Source organism: Pipra filicauda, unplaced genomic scaffold (assembly GCF_003945595.2).
Source record: "Pipra filicauda isolate LSUMZ 115617 unplaced genomic scaffold, ASM394559v2 scaffold110_size2237424_pilon, whole genome shotgun sequence".
NCBI classification, from domain to species: Eukaryota; Metazoa; Chordata; class Aves; order Passeriformes; family Pipridae; genus Pipra; species Pipra filicauda.
The window spans coordinates 1,312,086-1,332,004 of record NW_024103552.1 but is presented as its reverse complement, the minus strand read 5'-3'; the positions used below and the strand labels follow the sequence as shown (position 1 = coordinate 1,332,004).

Sequence of the window (19,919 nt, the reverse complement as noted above, 5' to 3'; positions counted from 1 at the left end):
AGTAATTCTAAAAACATTTTATTTGAAAAATCTTTAGCAGCTCAGATTGAAAAAGAGTAACTGACTTTGAACCACAGATGCAACTTCTGCCATTCTCCTAAGAAATTCCATGCATTTGTCTTCTGAGACTTGGGGGAAGGTGGGGAGGGAAAGGAGAGCTGTTGATCTGTACAGACTGTCAAGTTGCATACTCAGAAAAAAAAGTGAAAATTCTATCTCCCCCTCAACATATTATAGCCTCTCTCAGCTTTTAGCAGTGACCCAGCTGCTACTGAGAGATCAGTAGCAAATATAAACATTCCAACTCAGAATATTCTGTGGTTCTGTGATTGTGAAACCCAGCAAATACAGCCATTAGAAATGAAGAACTATTTTGTAAGCTTTCTTCCAGGAAACACACTTTAAAAACAGAAAGTCAGTGAATTATACGATGCTGAGCTTTTTATTATTATGTGGCTATCAACAGTTTTAAGACTGTCCATAAAATGAACTCCAACATTTTATGTACCTACCTTGGGTAATATGGGTAGGAAACTACCAAAATCATCCAGGAAGCCAATTCTCCTTAGAACTGACCTGTAGATGTTCATAGCGCTACTTAACAACAGTATTTATTTTAATGAAAAGATGAAGGTCAAGCAAAGTTTGGGGAAAGATAATTATGTCTTCAGAGCAACTGTTATAGTATTTTGCAAATAAACACCAGACTTGAGAGTATGTATTATTTTACTACTACATTATTCCTCACTGAGTGAGCATGGTCTGCTAACAGAGTCCTGTAGAAAAAGGGGGAAGAGTAGACAATTAGTGTTTCCCACTGCACATGTACCAGAGGATGCTGCACAGTCAATCTTCATTCTGAAACTTCCCAACTTCTGAATACTCTTTTGGTCAACTGTATGTGGATGTAATATATACAGTTCTTTTGGAAACAGATGAAGAACAGTATAGCTCCAAATTCCTCTCCTTTCATGAAAATTAGCCAATGGATAACATGTACCTTTATTTCTGGCACACAAACAAATACTTTTTTTTCCCTGAAATGAAAATTTTCTCCTATGAGCAAATTTCCAAGCAGATTAATATAGTTTTACTGCAAGGCTAAAAGAAAGGTCTATCATTCTGAGATTCAAACACTACAACTCATTTTTTAAGGACCTTACAATGCTACCCTAAAGAACAAAAGAAAAATAATTCCCCAAAATTAAGATAATTCCATCCAGTATTTATGTAACAGTCAACCATTCAGAGCCATAGTAAGGATTTTATTATACAAGCACTGAAGAATATCTGTGTTGCATTGCTGAAGGTAGTCTAAACTACTTTGCTTTGTAAGGCTAGACACAGAATAAGTAAACCACAACATTTGTGATCAACTTTTTCCTCCTCTTCCACAGCCTGGCTGCATAGAAAAGTACTTGAAGAGTGTTGGCCTGAAGATCAGCCCCTGAACAGTAACACAGCTGAGCAGCCCATTGACTCAATTCACCTCCTGGAATGCTGACTGACAGAACATGGTCAGCAGCATATCCAGGATGGACTTGTCCATGGTCACCAAGTCAGTTGAAGAAATTTCAGAAGAAGAAGTCTTCAGTCTTTGTGTATAGACTGTCTGGCTACTAATTAATCCATGTGGGTTCAATTGAGGAAGTTCTACTGCAATAGATGCTACTTAAACAAAAAAATGTAAGAGTTATTAGACTTTAGATAACTGATTTACAGCTGTTAACCACATGTACTTCAGTGCAGTAAAGGCCTACAAACTGAAACTATTTTAACTGTGAAATTACTGAGAAACGTGACTGCTTAAAACTGCAAAACAACATCCTCATGAGCAAAATGCCTTTAGCCCAGAGAGATAACAAAAGATTTGCCTTGGATCCCCATGGTAGCATATAGAGAAAGCAAAACCAGGAGGACATTCAAACACAGCATCTAGAGATTCAGATACACTGTTCATTTGAATTACTGGAACTTAAACACATGAAAAAAGTAATTAGCTGAGAAAACAGGGCAGAAGAAAATCCTTAAGAATACATGGGGTAATGTATATGTAACTGTCAAATAAATTGGCATATAAAGGAAGCAATTTTAGATATAAATGCAGAACCCCTGGACCCAACAGCATACTACCTATACAGCAGTATATTGTTACACTTGACACTTACAATACCGACCCAAATAAGATGATTTTGTCAAACCTACTGCATAGCCACCACATGGTATGCTACTGTCAACTTCTGAATTTGGTCCCCAAAAGAGTCAAGATTAGAATGACTCAGTTAATCACCATCAGCAGATGATCAAGTGCACCCTAAATTATCATTAGAGAGGCATAGTTGGTGATGTGTAAATATTCCTCCATATGCCAGCAGGACTTAAAGTGTTGCTTCACATAGTAATTACCTCATTCTACTGCAAGCTGCCACTGGAAAAGTCAGTCTCATTCCTTCTTTTCCTTCCCTTTCCCCACTGCTAATTTCTAATGCCTCTCTTACATCAGATCAAGCCACTGTGCTACCTTGCTGAGTTAGCTCATGTGAGGGAGCGGGGAAGATAGAGCAGAGAGGAAAAAGTTCCCCCAGTCATATCATCAAGCTTATCCAAGATCACCTTGCAGCCACACACAAGCACTGCATCTGAAGCATGGAACAGGCAGGAACACATCAGTCAGGTTGGAGGATAACAGCAGAACTGCCCATTCTGGCAGCTGTATAAGACACATGTACCTCCCAAACCAGTCTCTGAGAAAAGCAGACAAAACTAGACCTAAGCTTCGTTGCCTTGGACTGATTAACACCACACCTCAGATGAGCTAACAGGCATCATAAACTTGCTAAAGCACTGCTGATCTGCCTGGCACACTAGAAGACTCTAGGCAGAATTCCAGGGGTCCATCTAACTTCAAAGTAGTGGCTTGGGCCTCTTGGACAAGACCCTGCTCCTGTCAAGCTGAAAACTTCTCTGTATGAATAGGCTCCCAACAGTCACTAAAAATTTCCCCAGCTTTGAATTCTGCTTCCCTTGGCTTTGGTCCATTAGAGAAAAGCCCAGTGTTCACTTTCTAGACAAATAACTTTTGAGAAAGTATGGGAACCACAGCTACAGAAAAAGAAGGTGACTAAATTGTTAGTTTTAGAGACAAACAACAAGGGCAAATACACATTAATGTCTCCTCCCCAAATATGAGGAGATATCCACCTTTTCCTATGACTTAATTTGATATGATCATAGAAACATTTAGGTTGGAAGAGACTTCTAAGATCAAGATCATCAAGTCCAAATGATAATCCTAATGACCTTGTTTCTTTTCCTTACATATGAAGAAGCAGGAAATAAACTTTTCCTTGTCCCAGCCACAGTCTTCATCTGACAACTTAGGAAAGTTACAGAATACATAACCCCATGTGTCTGACCATATTCAGTAAACATTCTGACAAAATAAGAATCAATTCTCACTTGCAAGTGAAGACACTTTTTTCTTATGAAACCACTTCTTGTTTCCTTTTTAAAAATAAATAAATAAATATCTTAAATGCAAGGTCATTGACAGAATGCTCAAGTACTCTAAGCAGCCTCATTCCAGTAGCACAGTTACAAGCTTCCCATCACAGCGATCTGGGTGATTAGCCCACTGTTCCACAAAGAGCAAGAGAACACAAACAAGTCCAAAGCCACTGCCTAAATCTTCCAAAACTTGCAAGATGTAGGCACTGCAAGCGAGAAATGGAGAAGTTTGCTTTGCTTTTTTTTGTTATAGGCACCAGAACACCCCATATCCTAAGCCAGAATAAAAATTCTGTCTAGCCTGCTAGCCTGTCTGAATGTAAGCACATGCCGAACTGTGATAGTTGCCTGCTTCACTTTCCCAGAGACCTGAAGCACATGGGTTTCCTGTCCCGGCCATTAAATATTTGCATGCAGTCACAGTCATTTTTTCCTGGTCTTATTTAGCTGCCTTTTGAAAACCAACTCTTAGCATCTACAAGAACTTCTATAACTCATCATCATGTGCAAAGAAAAAGTTTTTGCTTTACATCTACTATCACAAGTGATCTCTTGGTTTGTAATAACAGTAAGATACCCATACCTTACTTTTTCTTTGAGCTACTCACAATTTTCAAAGCCTTTCACCATATTTCTCCCTCCAGGTACCTCCCCTCAGCACAGAAGTATCTGAATTCATTTGGTATCTCCTTCTAGAGAAGAAGTCTTTACTTCTGATCACCCTTGTCAGCTTCCTCTAACTTCCATAGTTCTGCTAAGTCCTTGGTACTATTGTAATCTTTGACAACCACTTTACTTATTCAACTATTTCCAAACATTAAGCTGAAGTGCTCATGAACCTGAATATAAAGAATTCGCCCCTCTCACCAAGCCAAATGTATTTCTTCACATTTACTTGTGCTTTTTTTCTCAGTACCAAAAAGGCTTTCAAGTCTTTCCCAGTTTTAACCACTAGGAATATAACCTCTCTCATCAGTATTTCTACCCTTTTTCTGAAAGAGAAATGTAGTAGGCCTAAAATGACCATTTACACCCTCTTTTTTAAATTTAAAATAATTACCTATCTGTGGCAGAACTCCCCATTTACTCCATTACAGGTGTATTTTCTTGAAGAACCTCTGGTGTGGCAGTCTGTCCAAAAAACCTCCATACATAGCACATCCAGACAAACTTTACACCAATCAGCACTAATTGTGTCCTCACCAACTTTATAGAACTCTACTAGCCACACACTGCATGATTTGCCTTTATAAAAGATATGTCAGCTTTATCAAATGTATCTATGTATTTACTGATTATTCTGTTTCTTAAAAAAGAATTCATGTTATTTTATCATATTGACTTTAACCACAAACAGCAGCAGAAGACGTAGTTTGTCTGTTCATCAGTATGCATTTGTTCCAAGACTAAAATATCTCTTCCCCTCAAATCTTTAATATATCTGCTATGCCAATATCCTAAAATACATATAAGAGAAACTAGATAGCCTGATGTAATTAATATACAGATATACATATGCACACCTTTTCTTAAATAAAAATTCAAGCATTTTCTATCAATGCACACACAAGTTTCCTCCTTTTTTCCTAAATCCTGTTTTAAATGGTTTTCGTTTATTGGAGGCTTTTTGTTTCTTTTTTTTAATTCTGCACTAGCTTGCATCATTTCTTATTGGAGCTACTGATCCTTGGATAATGTACAACTGCAAGAACACCAATTTTAAAGGCTGCAGAACTCCAGAAATCTCCCATCAGTTTTGGCTTTTCCTCTGTCACCATTTAAAAATTACAGCAGGGCCAACAAAAGCCACCTTTTCCAAAGGGGTTGGACATCACCTCCACTTCCTAACAAATCTAATTCCATTTTCCTTTTTGTCTTATTTTCTAAGCCTAAACATTGGGTTTCTCTCCTCTGCTTTTCCACTCTGCTCCCAAGTATGGTGCAAGGGACATTTCAGGGTGCATTTTCAAAATATATAGCTCAGCAAGTAGAGCGTTACCTCAGAGTACTTGTTGGTAAAAGGAATACCTCATGTTACAGCCCGCTACTGAAAACAAAGGACTCAAAGAAACTAAAGATTGTTTGACACCTACAATAGAACATTTGTCAGAGAAGCAGTTTTGTAATTAGAAATAACAAAGTCTGCTTCCTACAGGCCTCCTCTACATTACTGCTGTTGTAAGTCCATTAAGAAACTTCCATATAACCCTCATTTTGGTTCCCTCTCACATTCCTTAATGAAAATCACTTCCCCTTCTCATTCCTTAAGTAATGCCAGTTACTTATGCTCCCTCATTGCTGAGTGAGAGCAAGACAATTTTTATGCCTGTTTCAAAACCACACATGCGCTAAGTGGCCTGCTGACAGACTGTGAGGTGGAAGGAGTAAGGGGAAGAAGCCACAGTTTTGCCTTAAACAAAGCAGTAATTTTCAAAAAACTCACAAGATCTTCATACTTCAAAATGCATTTGCTTCTGCCGATGATCACTCCACAGAGGACTGCACAAAGATAGTCAGCAACTGCATGAGCTTGTTTCCTGAGGAACCAGGGCACAGCTTGGCCCTTTGGCATCAGTCAAGATCTTGTCTCATAACTCCAACTTCTATTGTGGCCTCTAGTCTTAATTCACCATTTAATTTTAGTAAGTAAGTAATTTAAAAAATTAAGTCATTAAAAAAACCAAACTCACCGTTTTATTACGCAGTCTAATTATGTCTGAAACAGAGCCAGCTCCACAATATTCCATAACAATCCATAGATCTGTGTTCTTAAAATAGCTGCCATAGTACTTGACAACATAGGGACTAGATGAAAAAAGTTACATAAATAGATTAATTTAGTGGTAGAAAAAAATTCATTAGCACAACTGTTGTTACAAATTACAGTTTGCCACACTCTAACAAGCTAAAGAGCAAGTGCAATTACATACATTTTAAAATTGTAATTAGCTTAACCAATGTCTTGCTAGAGCACAATCTGACTACTTAATAAAATTATAAAGGCACTACTACATATAATATATATATATATAACAAGTTTCCAGCAATCTTCAAATACAGTTTTTCCAAACATTAGTCTTCTGATAAAAAGCTTTGTTTTTCCCTCCTCTAAGGCCTCTCAATTTTTAAGTCTTCTATTCAATAGCTAACAAAGCTACTGAATGTTTCCCTTCTTAAAAAGACTACCATTTACAAGCACGACATACTGATCCTTCTCCTTATAAATTCATTAAGTGAGGAAGGCCACTATTACTTCTGAAGTAAACCCACTGATTTTTGTGGTAGTCTCTTGCCAGATTTACACTGTGTTAGTATTCCTAGCAAAAAATAGGTATTATCAATCAGGACAAGGTGATCTTTTCAAAACATCGAGTGTGCAACCTCAAAACACTGTTCACATTTGCTTAAAACCTTGTCCCAGTTAACCACACAGACCAGACTTTCCCAGATCAACTGCCCGTCTTAGAATATATTTTTTCCCCTTAGAAGAGCTTCAGCACGTACAGCACAGCTAGTGCTAGAAATGGGCATGGAGCAGAAAGAAAGAGTAAAGTATTAAGATTTAATCATCTTTTATTTGAGATGCTGCAACAACTCAGTACCTTCCTGTAATATCTGTGGAATCATCCCAGGTGAAAATCAAGTACTAAAAAGTGTGTCATCCCTCCCGTGAGTACTGCACAGCACTGTATTTGCACGAAGGCACATGACATATATACAAAAACATGGGGCAGAGCTGCAGCCCAAACTTTCTTTTCAACCAGAGAATCGCTGCATCTTGTCCAGTGAAGGAAGAGTTTGTGATCTAAAATTCTGAACGTGTACACAATAGTACATGTCCAGTAGATACTAAATGAAGTATGTTCAAAGCAAACCAGGAAACAAAGAAAAAGGGCAGAGAAAAGAGGACATAAAAATAAGGCTGAGTAGGCCCATCTAAGACAAGAATGAAAGTGCCACAAGAAGCATAGCATAGAAAAAAAGGTGAAACTTTTAGAAAATTCTCCAGTGTCACCACTTCTTTTCTCTGTCAGTATATTTTACAGACATTTGTTTTAAGCATTTATTTCAATCCTGGTCTAGTACTTACAGACATACACAAACTACAACCTTCACCACTGCTTCCAGGCAGCTCACATGGCTCAAGCCTGTGCAGCGACTAAGGGCTGCTGTGGGGTCAAGTGATAGAAGTCTTTATGAGAATTTATAAGGTACCATTTTCCAACTTATCCAATGTCTTCCTTCATCTAAGTGAAAATAATTATTTTTATCCCCTCTGCTTCATTTCAGAGCACAGCAACAAGAAGAATCAAAACAAACATATTTTAACTTTTCTTCAGTGTGCAGGAAGAGTTGAGGACCTACTCTGGGTATCAAATCTAGTTCCACAGTTAAGCAGACAAACAAGACTGCTGCTTCCTTTTTCATCTGCACCCATTACAAAACTCAACTGGTCGGTCAGACAAAAAAATAGTCTCACCGGGATGCAAAGGATTAAGAGGAGCCCCCCAAAGAACTCAAGGGTCCCAAATTCTTTTACTATCACCTGAAACGACCTTACCAGACATCTTTGTGGAATGTGTGAGGGGAAAAAAAAAAGCCACAAATTCTTCCTTTTCCTCTCATTCTCCTGCCTACACATTTAACAAGTTTCCAGCATTCAGATCAGTCAGTGACAGAGGGGAATGAATTACAAGGTCCACTGCTTTCATCCGCCACAAATGCTCAGATCAGGTTTGCAGGCAGAAGTTCTAAAAACATTTGAAGAACAACTGCATTCTCATGTGCTAGATACAATGTACTCTGAGGTCTCTCTCCCCATATTTAAGGATAAATATTTGAAACTTCTCCTTCATGACCCTGTAGAGCAGCGAAATTAAGATGCTGTGGAGCAGTACAATCAAGCTTCATGTAACACCTCAGCATAACACTCAGCAGCAAATCTGAATTAATTCAGACTGTATTGAAAGGATTATCTTTAAATCTGAGACGAGTGCTGATCACTGTGAAACAAGAACAGATTTTTCAGTTAAAGAGAACTTCACACAGACACACCACAAAAGCACAAACACAACTCAGAAGTAACAGACCACTTGCTATAATACAATTCACTAAGCTAATGACTAAAGTAATCAATGTTTTAATGAAAGTTTTGCCCAACTAGAGTGCAAAACTTTCCTGGTTGCACTTCAAGTCACAAAAACAGACTCTCATACCACTGATCAGACATGAATTAAAACTGGCACTAGCAAATCTGATTTTGAAGTTACAGCCCAAAACTCCATAGATGACAGGAAATGCAAAGTAACTTCTGCAACCTTGAAGATGCTTGATGTCAAGCTTCCAATTCTACAAGACTAGCCATCATAAGATATGTCATTTATGAACAAGTGTAAGGTAATAGTCCACCAGAACTACTACAAGACTGTTCACCTTCTAAAATGTATGTTCCTGCACAAAAAAAGGCAACCCAAGAAAAGTTAACTGCCAAAAATTAATTCCGTGTTAGAAACATCTTTATTCATCTTCTGAAACAGATTAACTCAGAATTCACAAAGATACTTAAAGGAAACAGCAACCTTTGGGCTTGAGAGTGCAAGTAAAGGGAAGCAAGCACGGAGAATTCCAAGTAGAGCTGAGTATTTATTCTTTCCACAGTTTCTGTTATGTACACTATTTGTACTTCCTTCAATCCAAACTAAGGATAGGAGGAAGTCTGCAAAGTGGTTCCTTTAATTAAAAGTCTGTGTTGTACAATTTACTTTTTCACGAAAAAAAGTTTGCAGCTGCATATATTTCAGCTATATGCACAAGTCTAAATACATTTTCACATAGACTCTTCGAAAGGGAACAGAAATGTCATACCTACCTGTCACATTGTTGCATTATAGAGATTTCTTTAATTATTTCTTGAAGATCTGACTCCACAGGGACCTGTTTAATTGCTACAACTTGTCCAGACTCTTTGTGTATTGCTTTAAACACACTACCATAAGACCTAGAGATAAGAGAGGAAATATTATTTAAAAACAAGGCAAACTGCTTCTCATTTCCGTTATGCACGAAAAGTCACAGAAGCCACATGTTCATGCAGAAGTTTAAGGGTTTTTTCAGGGTGCAAAAAGATCATTTCTGCTGGGATGTCAGGAAATATGTGCCTCTGAAGAATGCATCTTTGCCAAAATTTAGAGTATCTAATTCCAGTACAGACGCAAGGACCTTTGCTGTGTTAACAAACAATGGATATTAAATGCATTAAATATTTGAGGACTACGGAAATCTCCTGATGCATGCATTTGCTCTATTATTAAAACTTGTCTTTAGAAGTACTCATTAGGACATTTACAATCACTCTCTCTGTAACTTAATATTCTAACACATGCTTTATGCACTGTTTCCCTCTGATCCCATCCCCTTATAAACAGCTGAACTTACCCTTCACCAAGTTTCTCCAGAACATCAAAGACTTCTTCAGGTTGCTTTGTTAAACTGTCTTCACTTAGCTTTTTCAGTTTGCTAAAAGAAGGACAAAAATTATTTATTTGTTCGGAGAAGGAGGACAAAACTCAAGCAAATTTTCACACAAGTGAGCAGACAGAAAAAAAACATTATCATGAAAAATATATTTCAATGAAAATACTTGATTGATGTGTAGCAATAAAATTTTAATCAACTGTAATATAAGATGGATAAAGTTAAGACAATTTTTGTCATTATTACTTTCCCACTAATGTTTGTTCTATTCAAAGCAGCATGGGATGGGTTCACTGCCCAAACCACTTCCTTTGCTAAAGTAGAAACAGACAAAAAAATACAGTAAAGTTCACCTTCCATCAAAAAGCAGCCAGCAAGCAACACATGCATTACTACCTAGAGAATGCCAAGCTGTTATCTAAGGAAGTATAAAGCAATTCTTCACCCACATGAAGTATTCGCTTCTTTAAACTGTACCACGCATAAGCAAGTGAATGACATTGCTAAAAGCAGAATTCCGAATCAAGATGATTTTGGGAGCACATGGTAGGACTTCCCCTTCGCAGGTGGCAGCAAAACACCAAAATTCCAACAGCTGAGCACTGTAATGGCTGTTGGGGCAGCCCCTCTTGCATCTTTGTGAATGTACAGAGGGACAGGTGCAACAAAATCTCTCATTACATAACACCACCATATTTTGCCCTTAGTTCTCTCTCACACAGTCTCAAATCACTCAGCAACACCCAATGATTTCTTCCAGCATCTTCAACCCTCTCTTACCACTATTCATTGTCCTTTACAAGCAGTCCTAGCCTTGCCAGTCTCCAGCATTCCCATCTATCCAGACCTCTAGACTCCTGGCAGATCTCAGAACACAACTTGTCTGCAAGCTTGCAATGGAGCCAACACACTGAACGTAGCACAGAAAAATATAACCACAAAATAATATAACCACAAATATTTACATTGCAGCAAGGCAGGCTGGCTGCAACATGCAAATCTTTCACCCTAAAAATTATAGGGAATTTTGGTGCAAGACTGAAATAACAAGTTAACTCTACATGATAGCCAAGGGTACTATTAAAGCAGAAGATGAGTTGAAGAATAGCTGGTGCTGTAGTGTTAGATATAGACAATGCATTCCATATGCAGGAGGAGGAAAAGGAAAAAAAAAACAACTTTGAAACACAGTAGACCATTGAGAACTTATGGAAAATATTATCCCACAGCACTTTCCTGGAAATTAATACAAAATAGAAGAAGGGGGGAGGGCATGGACAGAAAAGACTGACCAATCATAATATGGGAAGAATAGCGATCAAAGAGAAACTCCTTCATATGAGGAGATGCAATTCTTTGATATACAGAATTATTAAAAATTAAAGTGACATGACCAGTGAGGGAATCCCTGAGTCAGAAAAGACTTCTAATTGCCAACCATGTAAGTAAAGAAAAAATTTTAAAGTAATTGTAAAAGCACACAGGTCATATGGATTGGTGCTAAACAAGGGAAGCAATGGCAAGGAGGAGGCACAAAGGTGCACATATTTACAAAAAGCTCCACAATCGGTAAGGAAAGGTGCCTGAGCAAAGATCATGTAGTTTGCTACAGCGAACAGGCAGGAAGCTTGAAAGCATGTGTGTTTAGGGAAAATAAAAATCTTCACAGCAAAGGAAAGGCACAACTCATTAGTAGAAAAACAGCTGAAAATTCAAATGAGAACAGTTAAATAAAGTCCGCAAAAGTGGCCTAGAAATCAAACACAAGAACACAAATCTGGGTTTTTTTTCAGTCTCTCACTCTGCTGGTTTGACAATAAAAAACAGAAAGATGGAATTTAAATCTTGCAAGGAAGCACATATTTCATTATTGAACAAGTGTCAGTGGAGACTAATAAAAGAAGAAAAAATATTTTGCAGATAAGTATTAAAGTAACAAGTAATTAACTTTGCTTCTTTGTTTAAAATTTGTTCTTCTCTGAAGAGCAAGCCTTAAAGGCAGCATTCAAGAATAAGTTGCTGCAATCATCCTCTGCTTGCCACCAACAAAAAGCACACACAGTATGTTTATGACACAAGCAGACCTCCAAAAAATAAAAAGCACGACCTTTAGCTGAGTCTCTCGCTTGACTGAAGAGCTGCGTAAGAGAAGATGTGCACAACAGAACAGTACAGGGACTGAACTTTTTAGTAACAGCAAGAAAAGGGAAAACATACAGTAACCCCGCACAGAGATGCCTACAAAGAGTACACTTCCATCTACTCACCAAAATGAGCTAAAATGAGAAAGAAAAATAAAAAATCCATACCAAAATGTCTCCATTAATCCCAAGGCATTGGGAGTGCTTGAGAAAAGTTATGGAAACAATCACAAACAGCCATAAACTGATCAAAACCAATGTCACTGTCAAATAATAGATTATCTGGAGTACTTAAGAGGCAACCAGGAGAGCAAAGAAGTAGTTTTAAAATTATTTTCATAATACCCAACTCTGACAAACATTTTATGAGATCAAAGTGTACTTAACACTATAGCACCTAAATACAAAACCTATTTACAGGAAGAAATGTATGTCCACCTCAGGAATATCATCACCAAATACACTGCTCAAAGCACCTCACACTCCTTCACAAACACTGTGTCGTGTTCAAGTGACGGTATTAACACCGCAGTTCCTTGAGCCATAGAAATATCCTAATGACTCAAACTGTTTAATGATTTCTGTTTCTAGATGTTTAATAGAATATTCAGCTCTTGAACTACAGAGCAGCACACGATATACCCTGAAGGGTTGCAATAAAGAAAGCGTTTATGAAAACTTCATGAGAAACAAGGAAGAAGGTGGCAACCAGTGTAACTGGCTGCAAAGCACCAAGCAGAATACAAAACGAAGAGACTGAAAATATGTTGTTGGTTAAAAACAAGCAACTAAAACTAGGGATAGAGAAACACAGCTAAGACTTCAGAATTAGCTTCATAACTGGGGGTATGGGAGGAGTGGTCAGGAGGCAAAATGAAGAGACAAAGGGCTCAAGAATGATCAGAGAGAAAGAAAGAGTGTCTTATTCCTCTCTCCCTCATTCATCCCCTATTTTCATAACACAAACATTTAAAACAGAACAAATAAATCAGTAAATTCAGGCACTGTTTTCTTCTGGTAACAGGACACAAATGCCATATATTTATATACATACATATATATGTGTGTATATATATATACATGTATATGTGAAAAAATCTAAAGGAGATGCAGAGAAGTTCAGAAGTAGAATGAGCAGAAAGACATTCTAGTTTCTTTTTCTCTAGACAATCATTAGGTAGTGAGTATGAGCTATTTTAGAGGTCTTCCAGAAGGAAAGCTGTTCCCGAAATCAGAAGGACGAACTAAACTGCAACTCTGGGACAAGAGCTGTCAAAAATATTGTCTTATTCCAAGGAGGTTTGACTTTCTGTGTAACAATTAGTCCCTCAAAAAGAAAAATACATCCTAGCAAATAATTTTACTTTTATAAATCCAGTTGATAGGAGTAAACATTAATACTTAGCCTGACCAGAATCTTACGTGTCATTGAGTATATCAGCAAAACTTCACAAAACTAAATGCAGAAAAATCTAGAAATAGTAAGAGGCACCCAATCCCAGCATAAAGATCAGAACTGCCATATAGCAAAAAGATCAGACTACCAATCTCAGCATAAAAATCAGAAAAATCTGAACTGGGACCTGAAAGAGCAAGAGATTTCCCATCCTAACACGAGAAAAATAAAGTATGAGTTTAGTGTCCTACAGTCACTATATATAGATTTTACACAATAAATTGGTGATATGCTACGGAAGTAGGCATAAAAAAACCCCAGAAGGTTCAAAAGAAAAATAAAGCAGGAATAAAGAATAGAACACCATCAATTACTGTCATGAGTTACGGAAAACTGGACAGCTGCTTCAACAAACGTGAATATATGTGGTTTACTTTGCAGAAGAACTAGCACATTGAAACATTCAAAAAGAATGGCAGGGATCAATTATACTGATATATTAAAAGAGAAGGTAGTAGGAGAAATCACTGCAGTCATCAGAAGCAGAGGTGCCATGTGAAAGCCTCGAGACATTGCTTTACACCGTTCACACAAGCAGAAGAAAGATTAAGACAGTTTACAGCATTGCATAGTGTACTTACGTTTAGTTTTCTACCAATAAAACCCAAACAAACGTACATTTTTGTCCCACCATTTTCAGGAGGAACTTGACAATTGTCAATGTGTCCATTGCCACAAGCATTAAAAACTATTTTTCACACACAGTTTATATTCTAAGAATAAGTTTTTCCTCTTCCCACAAAACCTGAAAAGTTACACTTCAGTGAAAATTAAACTGCCTAAGTTTAAAGTAAGGGTTGGAGAACTTTAATTAACACTCCCCATGCTTGTTAAGCAGCCTTTTATTTGGCAGCAGCGTGCAAGAAATGGGCAAGATTAAGAACTATGTATTTGAGAGAATTCTCTAACTACTTTGCTTTTCCTTTGTATGCAACCTATCTGCTCATACATGAGTATGCCAACATATACAGAAAAATAAAACAAGGCAAATTTTGTAACTATTTCAAGAGAGAATGTCCTTTTTAGTGTGATAAGAAAGTATAAAACATATCCAAAGTACAGTTAGAAATTCAGATGCAAGAAAACAGTGTCAACTACTGCACAAATTCTCTTCAGCATAAATTCAGACCACCTACTCTAAACTATTATTTAAAGCAAAAAAAAATATTATTCTGAAAAGGACTCTTCCTTAGAAGTCTTTTGTTGCAGTACATTGGTCAAAGAAGAAAGCTAGTTGTTTTGACAACGTCCCCCCTGAAAAGTCACAATGGCCTGGACTGTCACTTGGGCATCATCACTGCTACTTTCTGAAGGGCTGTTTTAAAGATTTACACAATACACCAGTAGATCGTGCGTTCCTTATAGGGAAGAGGGGATAAAAGTGCCCTATACCTCTAAGGAAACACTGAGATTCTAGGACATCCACGCAGCTTTGAAGTGCTGATATTCTTGCTACCTCTAAATGGATCTCTTGCACCACAGGTATGATGCCAGTAGATCCCTTCAGTAACTGCTCCTGTGGACAAGGGGCACCAAAGTGAAGAATTCCAGTGCTCTCATTTGTTTTCCCAAGTAAACATGGTGCGTCCATTTCAAGCCACTCCTGCATCCAAGGACAGCATCAAAAAGTCAGCCCACAAAAAATAATCTGCACTCCTTCTGGACTTGCAGAAGAAGGGGGTGGCCTAGAAGAATAGTTGGGAATGCCAACAATCAGAAAACTGCAAAAAACAACAGATAAAGGGGATATATTTGCACATTTATGAAAAACTCTGTTCAAATCTTATGCAAACCTGAGTTCTTATGAAAAATTGAGTTCAAATCTTTTCTTCCACTAAAGAAACAACCCCACTGAGTTCTCTTCACATTCAAACTTCCAAAAATAAGCTTCAAAAAACATGTCAAGTATAAAAATTTGCCAGAGTTTGGACATTCCCTCATCAGTTTTCTAATTCTTCCTGACTGAATCTAAGGATTTAAACAGTTTCTCACTTTCAACTAGGCCAGACACAACACCTGCAGCTAGGCAATAAGTTTACAGCAAATCCCAGATCTTCCCAAAAACATCTTGTAGGTTATGCTAACTTTACAGTTTGATTTTCAGTCCTTTGATATCACCAGATCCCAAGTTTTGCACTGGTGCTGGTGACACTGACTATTACTCAGACATTTCTGTTTCTTTTCCTAAACCCTTGCTGGTGCCTGTCCTACTGCCTTTATTTGAGACATACAGGACTGTCAGCCTGAACCTACAGTGTAGGCCTGTCCCTCCTCACCCCATTGCCTGCTAAAACCACCCTAACACAGCAACTACAAACCAATTCTTGGTCAAAATTTTTTGTAGTAGATACTGCCACTTAATGTATTATTAGAGGAGAAATTATCAGAAGTTCAAGACTGCACTCTTCTCCAGTCCTGTCATTCCTGCAGGAAGCTGCTTTTAAAGAATCTTAAAGGTTCTAAATGTAGAATGCAAATGTTTTAAAGCAGAACATAAAAACTGATTTATTATCTACTACCACAAATTTATATTGTGTAGTCCCTAGATTTTTCATTATATTATCAGGAAGCTAAAGTAAAATTAGAGCTCTAAAACAGTAAGTATATATGTAAACTGTGTACCTACATTCTGTATACCACACAATTATATCCTGCGTAGTCTACAACTATACCCAAGAAAGGATTGTTCAAATTCAAATATGTGATTACATTTAAATTCAATACGATTAAAGCAAAATTATTTCGTGTACTAAGAAGTCGTAGTTGGGGGGGGGGGGGGGGGGGGGGGTTGGGGGGGGGGGGGGGGGGGGGGGGGGGGGGGGGGGGGGGGGGGGGGGGGGGGGGGGGGGGGGGGGGGGGGGGGGGGGGGGGGGGGGGGGGGGGGGTGGGGGGGGGGGGGGGGGGGGGGGGGGGGGGGGGGTGGGGGGGTGGGGGGTGTGGGTGGGTTTGGTTGGGGTGGGTGGGGTTGGTTTAAAAAAAAAAAAAAAAAACAAAAAAAAAAAAAAAAAAAAAAAAAAAAAAACAAAAAAAAAAAAAAAAAAAAAAAAAATTTTACCCCCATGAAAAAAAGAAAACAAAACCACCATGCAGAGTAGCCTATAATGACCCGATAGCCTACATATTTCAGAAAATACATCTACTGTGAGAATACTCCTGATTTTTGCGTCTTCCCACTCCCTGATTTGCAATTGCAACTATGCCCTGCCCACCCCCACAAGCATCCATCCCTCCAGCAGCAGCATACAAGGGCACTTTCCAGCATGGAAAGATAAACTACTCGTGCTGGCTCCTGCCACAGACCTGAAGTATCGAGTGCACAGGCTCCCAGCCCACGGAGGGCTCTGCCTGGCGACCAAGTTTGCCTCATTTCGCATTAAGAACGTTCCTCTCGCAACTCAACCAGCCCCCGAGGGTTCGCCTTCACCTGGGCATTGACCGGGGCGAGCACTTCGGGACACTCCCGTACCGTAGACCCTACTCAACGCGACACAACCCTCCGGCCGCCGGGCCGGGCTCAGCACCGTCCCTGTCCTGCCACCCCCTCGCAGCCCCCTGCACCGAGGCCTCACCCCGCTCCCTGGCGGGGAAGGGGCCGCCGGAAAGGGTCGTTACCTCTTAGGCGCTGCTTGCTCCATGCCGCCGGCGCTGCCGCCCCTCGGGGCTGCCGGCCGAGCCCCCGGGCCCGCCGGACCCCGCGCAGCTCGGAGCGGGCTCGCCGCCCTCTCACCCGGGCCCGCGCCCTCCGCCTGCCGCGCTCCCGCCCCGCCACCACCGCCACCTCCGGCCGCGGCGGGGGCCCGCCCCCCGCGCCGCCCATTGGCTACCGCCGCCCGGCACCCGGCGCTGATAGGGCGGCGTCGACGTCGCTCAGAGTGGCAGCAGGGACGCGGCCCCGCCCTCCCGGGCGGAGCGGGCGGAGAGAACATGGAGGCGGGGGTGCGCCCGAGCTCCCGGCACACCCCGCGCGGCGGCCCGCAGGGCACGCCGGGAGGTGTAGTCCTCGAGGGTCACCAGCCCCACCCGCGGGGGGCCCTGCGGGGTTGGGCCGCGCCGAGCGGGAGCCCCGCGGCGCCGTCCCGCCTACGCACCGCATCCCCCGGACTGGGAGCTGCGCCTCCGGGAAGGGCAGCCTGGGGCAGCGCCGCCGCCTGAGGGCGGCTCTTCCCCCGCGGACACCCGCGTGGCCTCGGGGCAACGCTGCCGGGCGGCCGCGCCTCTCACCCGCCTGTGGGCGCGGGGCAAGGAGCGGCGCCAGCCCCTCCGCTGAAAGGTGATGTCTCAGTGGGCAGCTGGCTCCAGAGCTTGCGAACGGGAAGCCTGAAGTCAGGGCAGGACGGGGGAGCTGCCCCCCGCTCGGGTGGCACGGGAGAGCTCTGAGGTGACAAGTGCTGCCGCTTCGCGCTTGAGCGTGTGGTGCCAAAGCACACGAGTTACCCTGCAAGGCCTGGGGAAGCTGTCATGTCGTTATTCAAGCAGCAGATTTTAGGCCACAGAGCACCCTGTGACAGTTACCTGCAATTTCACCCCCTTACAACTTCTTTCTGCTGCTTGTGTACTTGGATCTGCTGGATCCAAGTAGATCCAGCCAAGTTAATACAAGAAAAGTGTAAATGTTCAAGCCATTTTCTGTATCCTTTCCTGACAGAAGGTTTATTTGCCTAACTAATGGAAGTTTGAGGTAGTAAAACACTTAGGCAAGTTCCATGAAAATACTGAGATGCCCAATTCCCACTTCAAACTGATTTTTGATGGACAAGTATTACAACACCCCTAAAAAAAAATGTGCACTCCATACCTAATTTCATCTCTTTGATGTGCATTAGCAAGGGAATTTTGAATGACTGAAATCCTGCTGTTGTGCAAGTCTTCTACTTTGTCTGAGTCAATCCAACCCAGTTGACTCACTGTGGTGGGGCAAATGCACAATGGCAATATTGAATGAACCCATAAAACAAATCAGACACCACCATATGACCTTTTAGGTTTCTTTGTTTTTCTGAGTCATGGAAAAACTGCAATAGAACATCGTCCTTTGCACAACAAATTAATGCAGAGCTTTCCCAAGTATCATCCCACAAGCCAGAGTGGCTCACCAGCAGTGCTGCCAGATGTGTCCATACCGTAGACAACAGTCTGTGGGATGTGCCAAAAAAAACCACCCAGGAGAGGAAGCCAGCAGATGCCTCAGATGCAGTATGGTACGAGTACCTTAGAAGGTGGTGGGGAGGAACCACAAGACTTCCCATCTCCCAGTTCTAGGACAGGTGAAGTCAAGCTGATAGCAAATACCATGTTGCTAGTGTGCAGCTTCGTTTTACAAGGTATTTGGCTATACCCACTGACTAGTTATTATTTACAGTTCACCAATTTCACCTAGTGAAACAGGTCTGACATCCCTTTTTGGTTATAATACTCCTCGAATGTCTCCACATCCTTTAACACAAATCTTTAAGGCAATATTTTGTCTGGGTTATTTCAGGGGAGGCAGGTTTTGCTTCCCCCTCTCAAGCCAAATCTGCCACAAACTATACATTAAAGCAGGGAAAAGGATTCTTAGAAAAAAAATTCAGGTACTATATTATAGTTGTAACAGCAACACAAAGAAAGGGAGCCAAGAAGTGCTTCGTTCACACAAATACTTCTTTCGCTGCAAAAATTTAGGCTAAACAGTCTAATCTGCCACTCTTACCTCCCCCTTAAACAACAGTTGACAAGAACAAGCCTAAAGAAAATCTGTCCCAGAACAGCAGATTTAGATATTCTCTCTGTTCATTCAAAACTACTGAATACTGCAATCCTCATTTCCAAAAAATACCCTGACTACTTGGTAACTGAGTAAAAGGGTGGCAGGAGTGTCCTCCATCTATGCCATTGAAGAAAAGCACGTAAAAAACCTAAGATGCCTGAAAGAGAAAAAGTTAAGTAACCTGGCTTTATAACCTGGTGAAGCAGGCAGTGCCAAAAAAGTATGGACTAATTCCATGCCTTTTTTATAGAAATTTCAGTTGTGTCTTAAGCAGCTGCCAGAATCCTTTCTAAGTACGTTTAGGCTGAAAATAAAATATCAGTAAGATAACATATATACCACAGTGTTTTGCAAGATCACTTTATTCAACTCTTATAATTTCAAATGGTATTTTTAGTCAATGACATTGGAATAAATAACACCATCTCACCTTTCCCCTGTGACATGAATTTAGGAACCGTGCTGTGAAATATGACACTGATTTGGTATTCATTACAATACTGTACCTAGCCACTGGCAAAGAAGGAACTTTGAAAGGGAAAACAGACTCCCTCTGTTCTACTACCTCATTCAGGCTTCCCAGTCAAGGGAAGCC

The 19,919-nt window shown here is 40.4% G+C and overlaps 1 protein-coding gene across 2 annotated transcripts in view; it reads right to left on the bottom strand.

The window, feature by feature from the left end:
• STK3 (serine/threonine kinase 3) overlaps positions 1-17,322 on the bottom strand; it is a 127,474-nt gene extending 110,152 nt beyond the window's left edge. Inside the window, exons 1-4 of one of the 2 annotated variants that reach the window (XM_039382383.1) lie at positions 17,191-17,322; positions 9,943-10,023; positions 9,377-9,505; positions 6,198-6,312 (exon numbers count right to left, since the gene is read on the bottom strand). In XM_039382383.1, coding sequence (XP_039238317.1) covers positions 6,198-6,312; positions 9,377-9,505; positions 9,943-10,023; positions 17,191-17,213 — 348 coding nt within the window. In that variant the 5' untranslated portion in view covers positions 17,214-17,322. The remainder of the gene's footprint in view (positions 1-6,197; positions 6,313-9,376; positions 9,506-9,942; positions 10,024-17,190) is intronic. The other variant, XM_027717547.2, reaches the window with a different exon arrangement.
• Between the last annotated feature and the right edge of the window lie 2,597 nt (positions 17,323-19,919).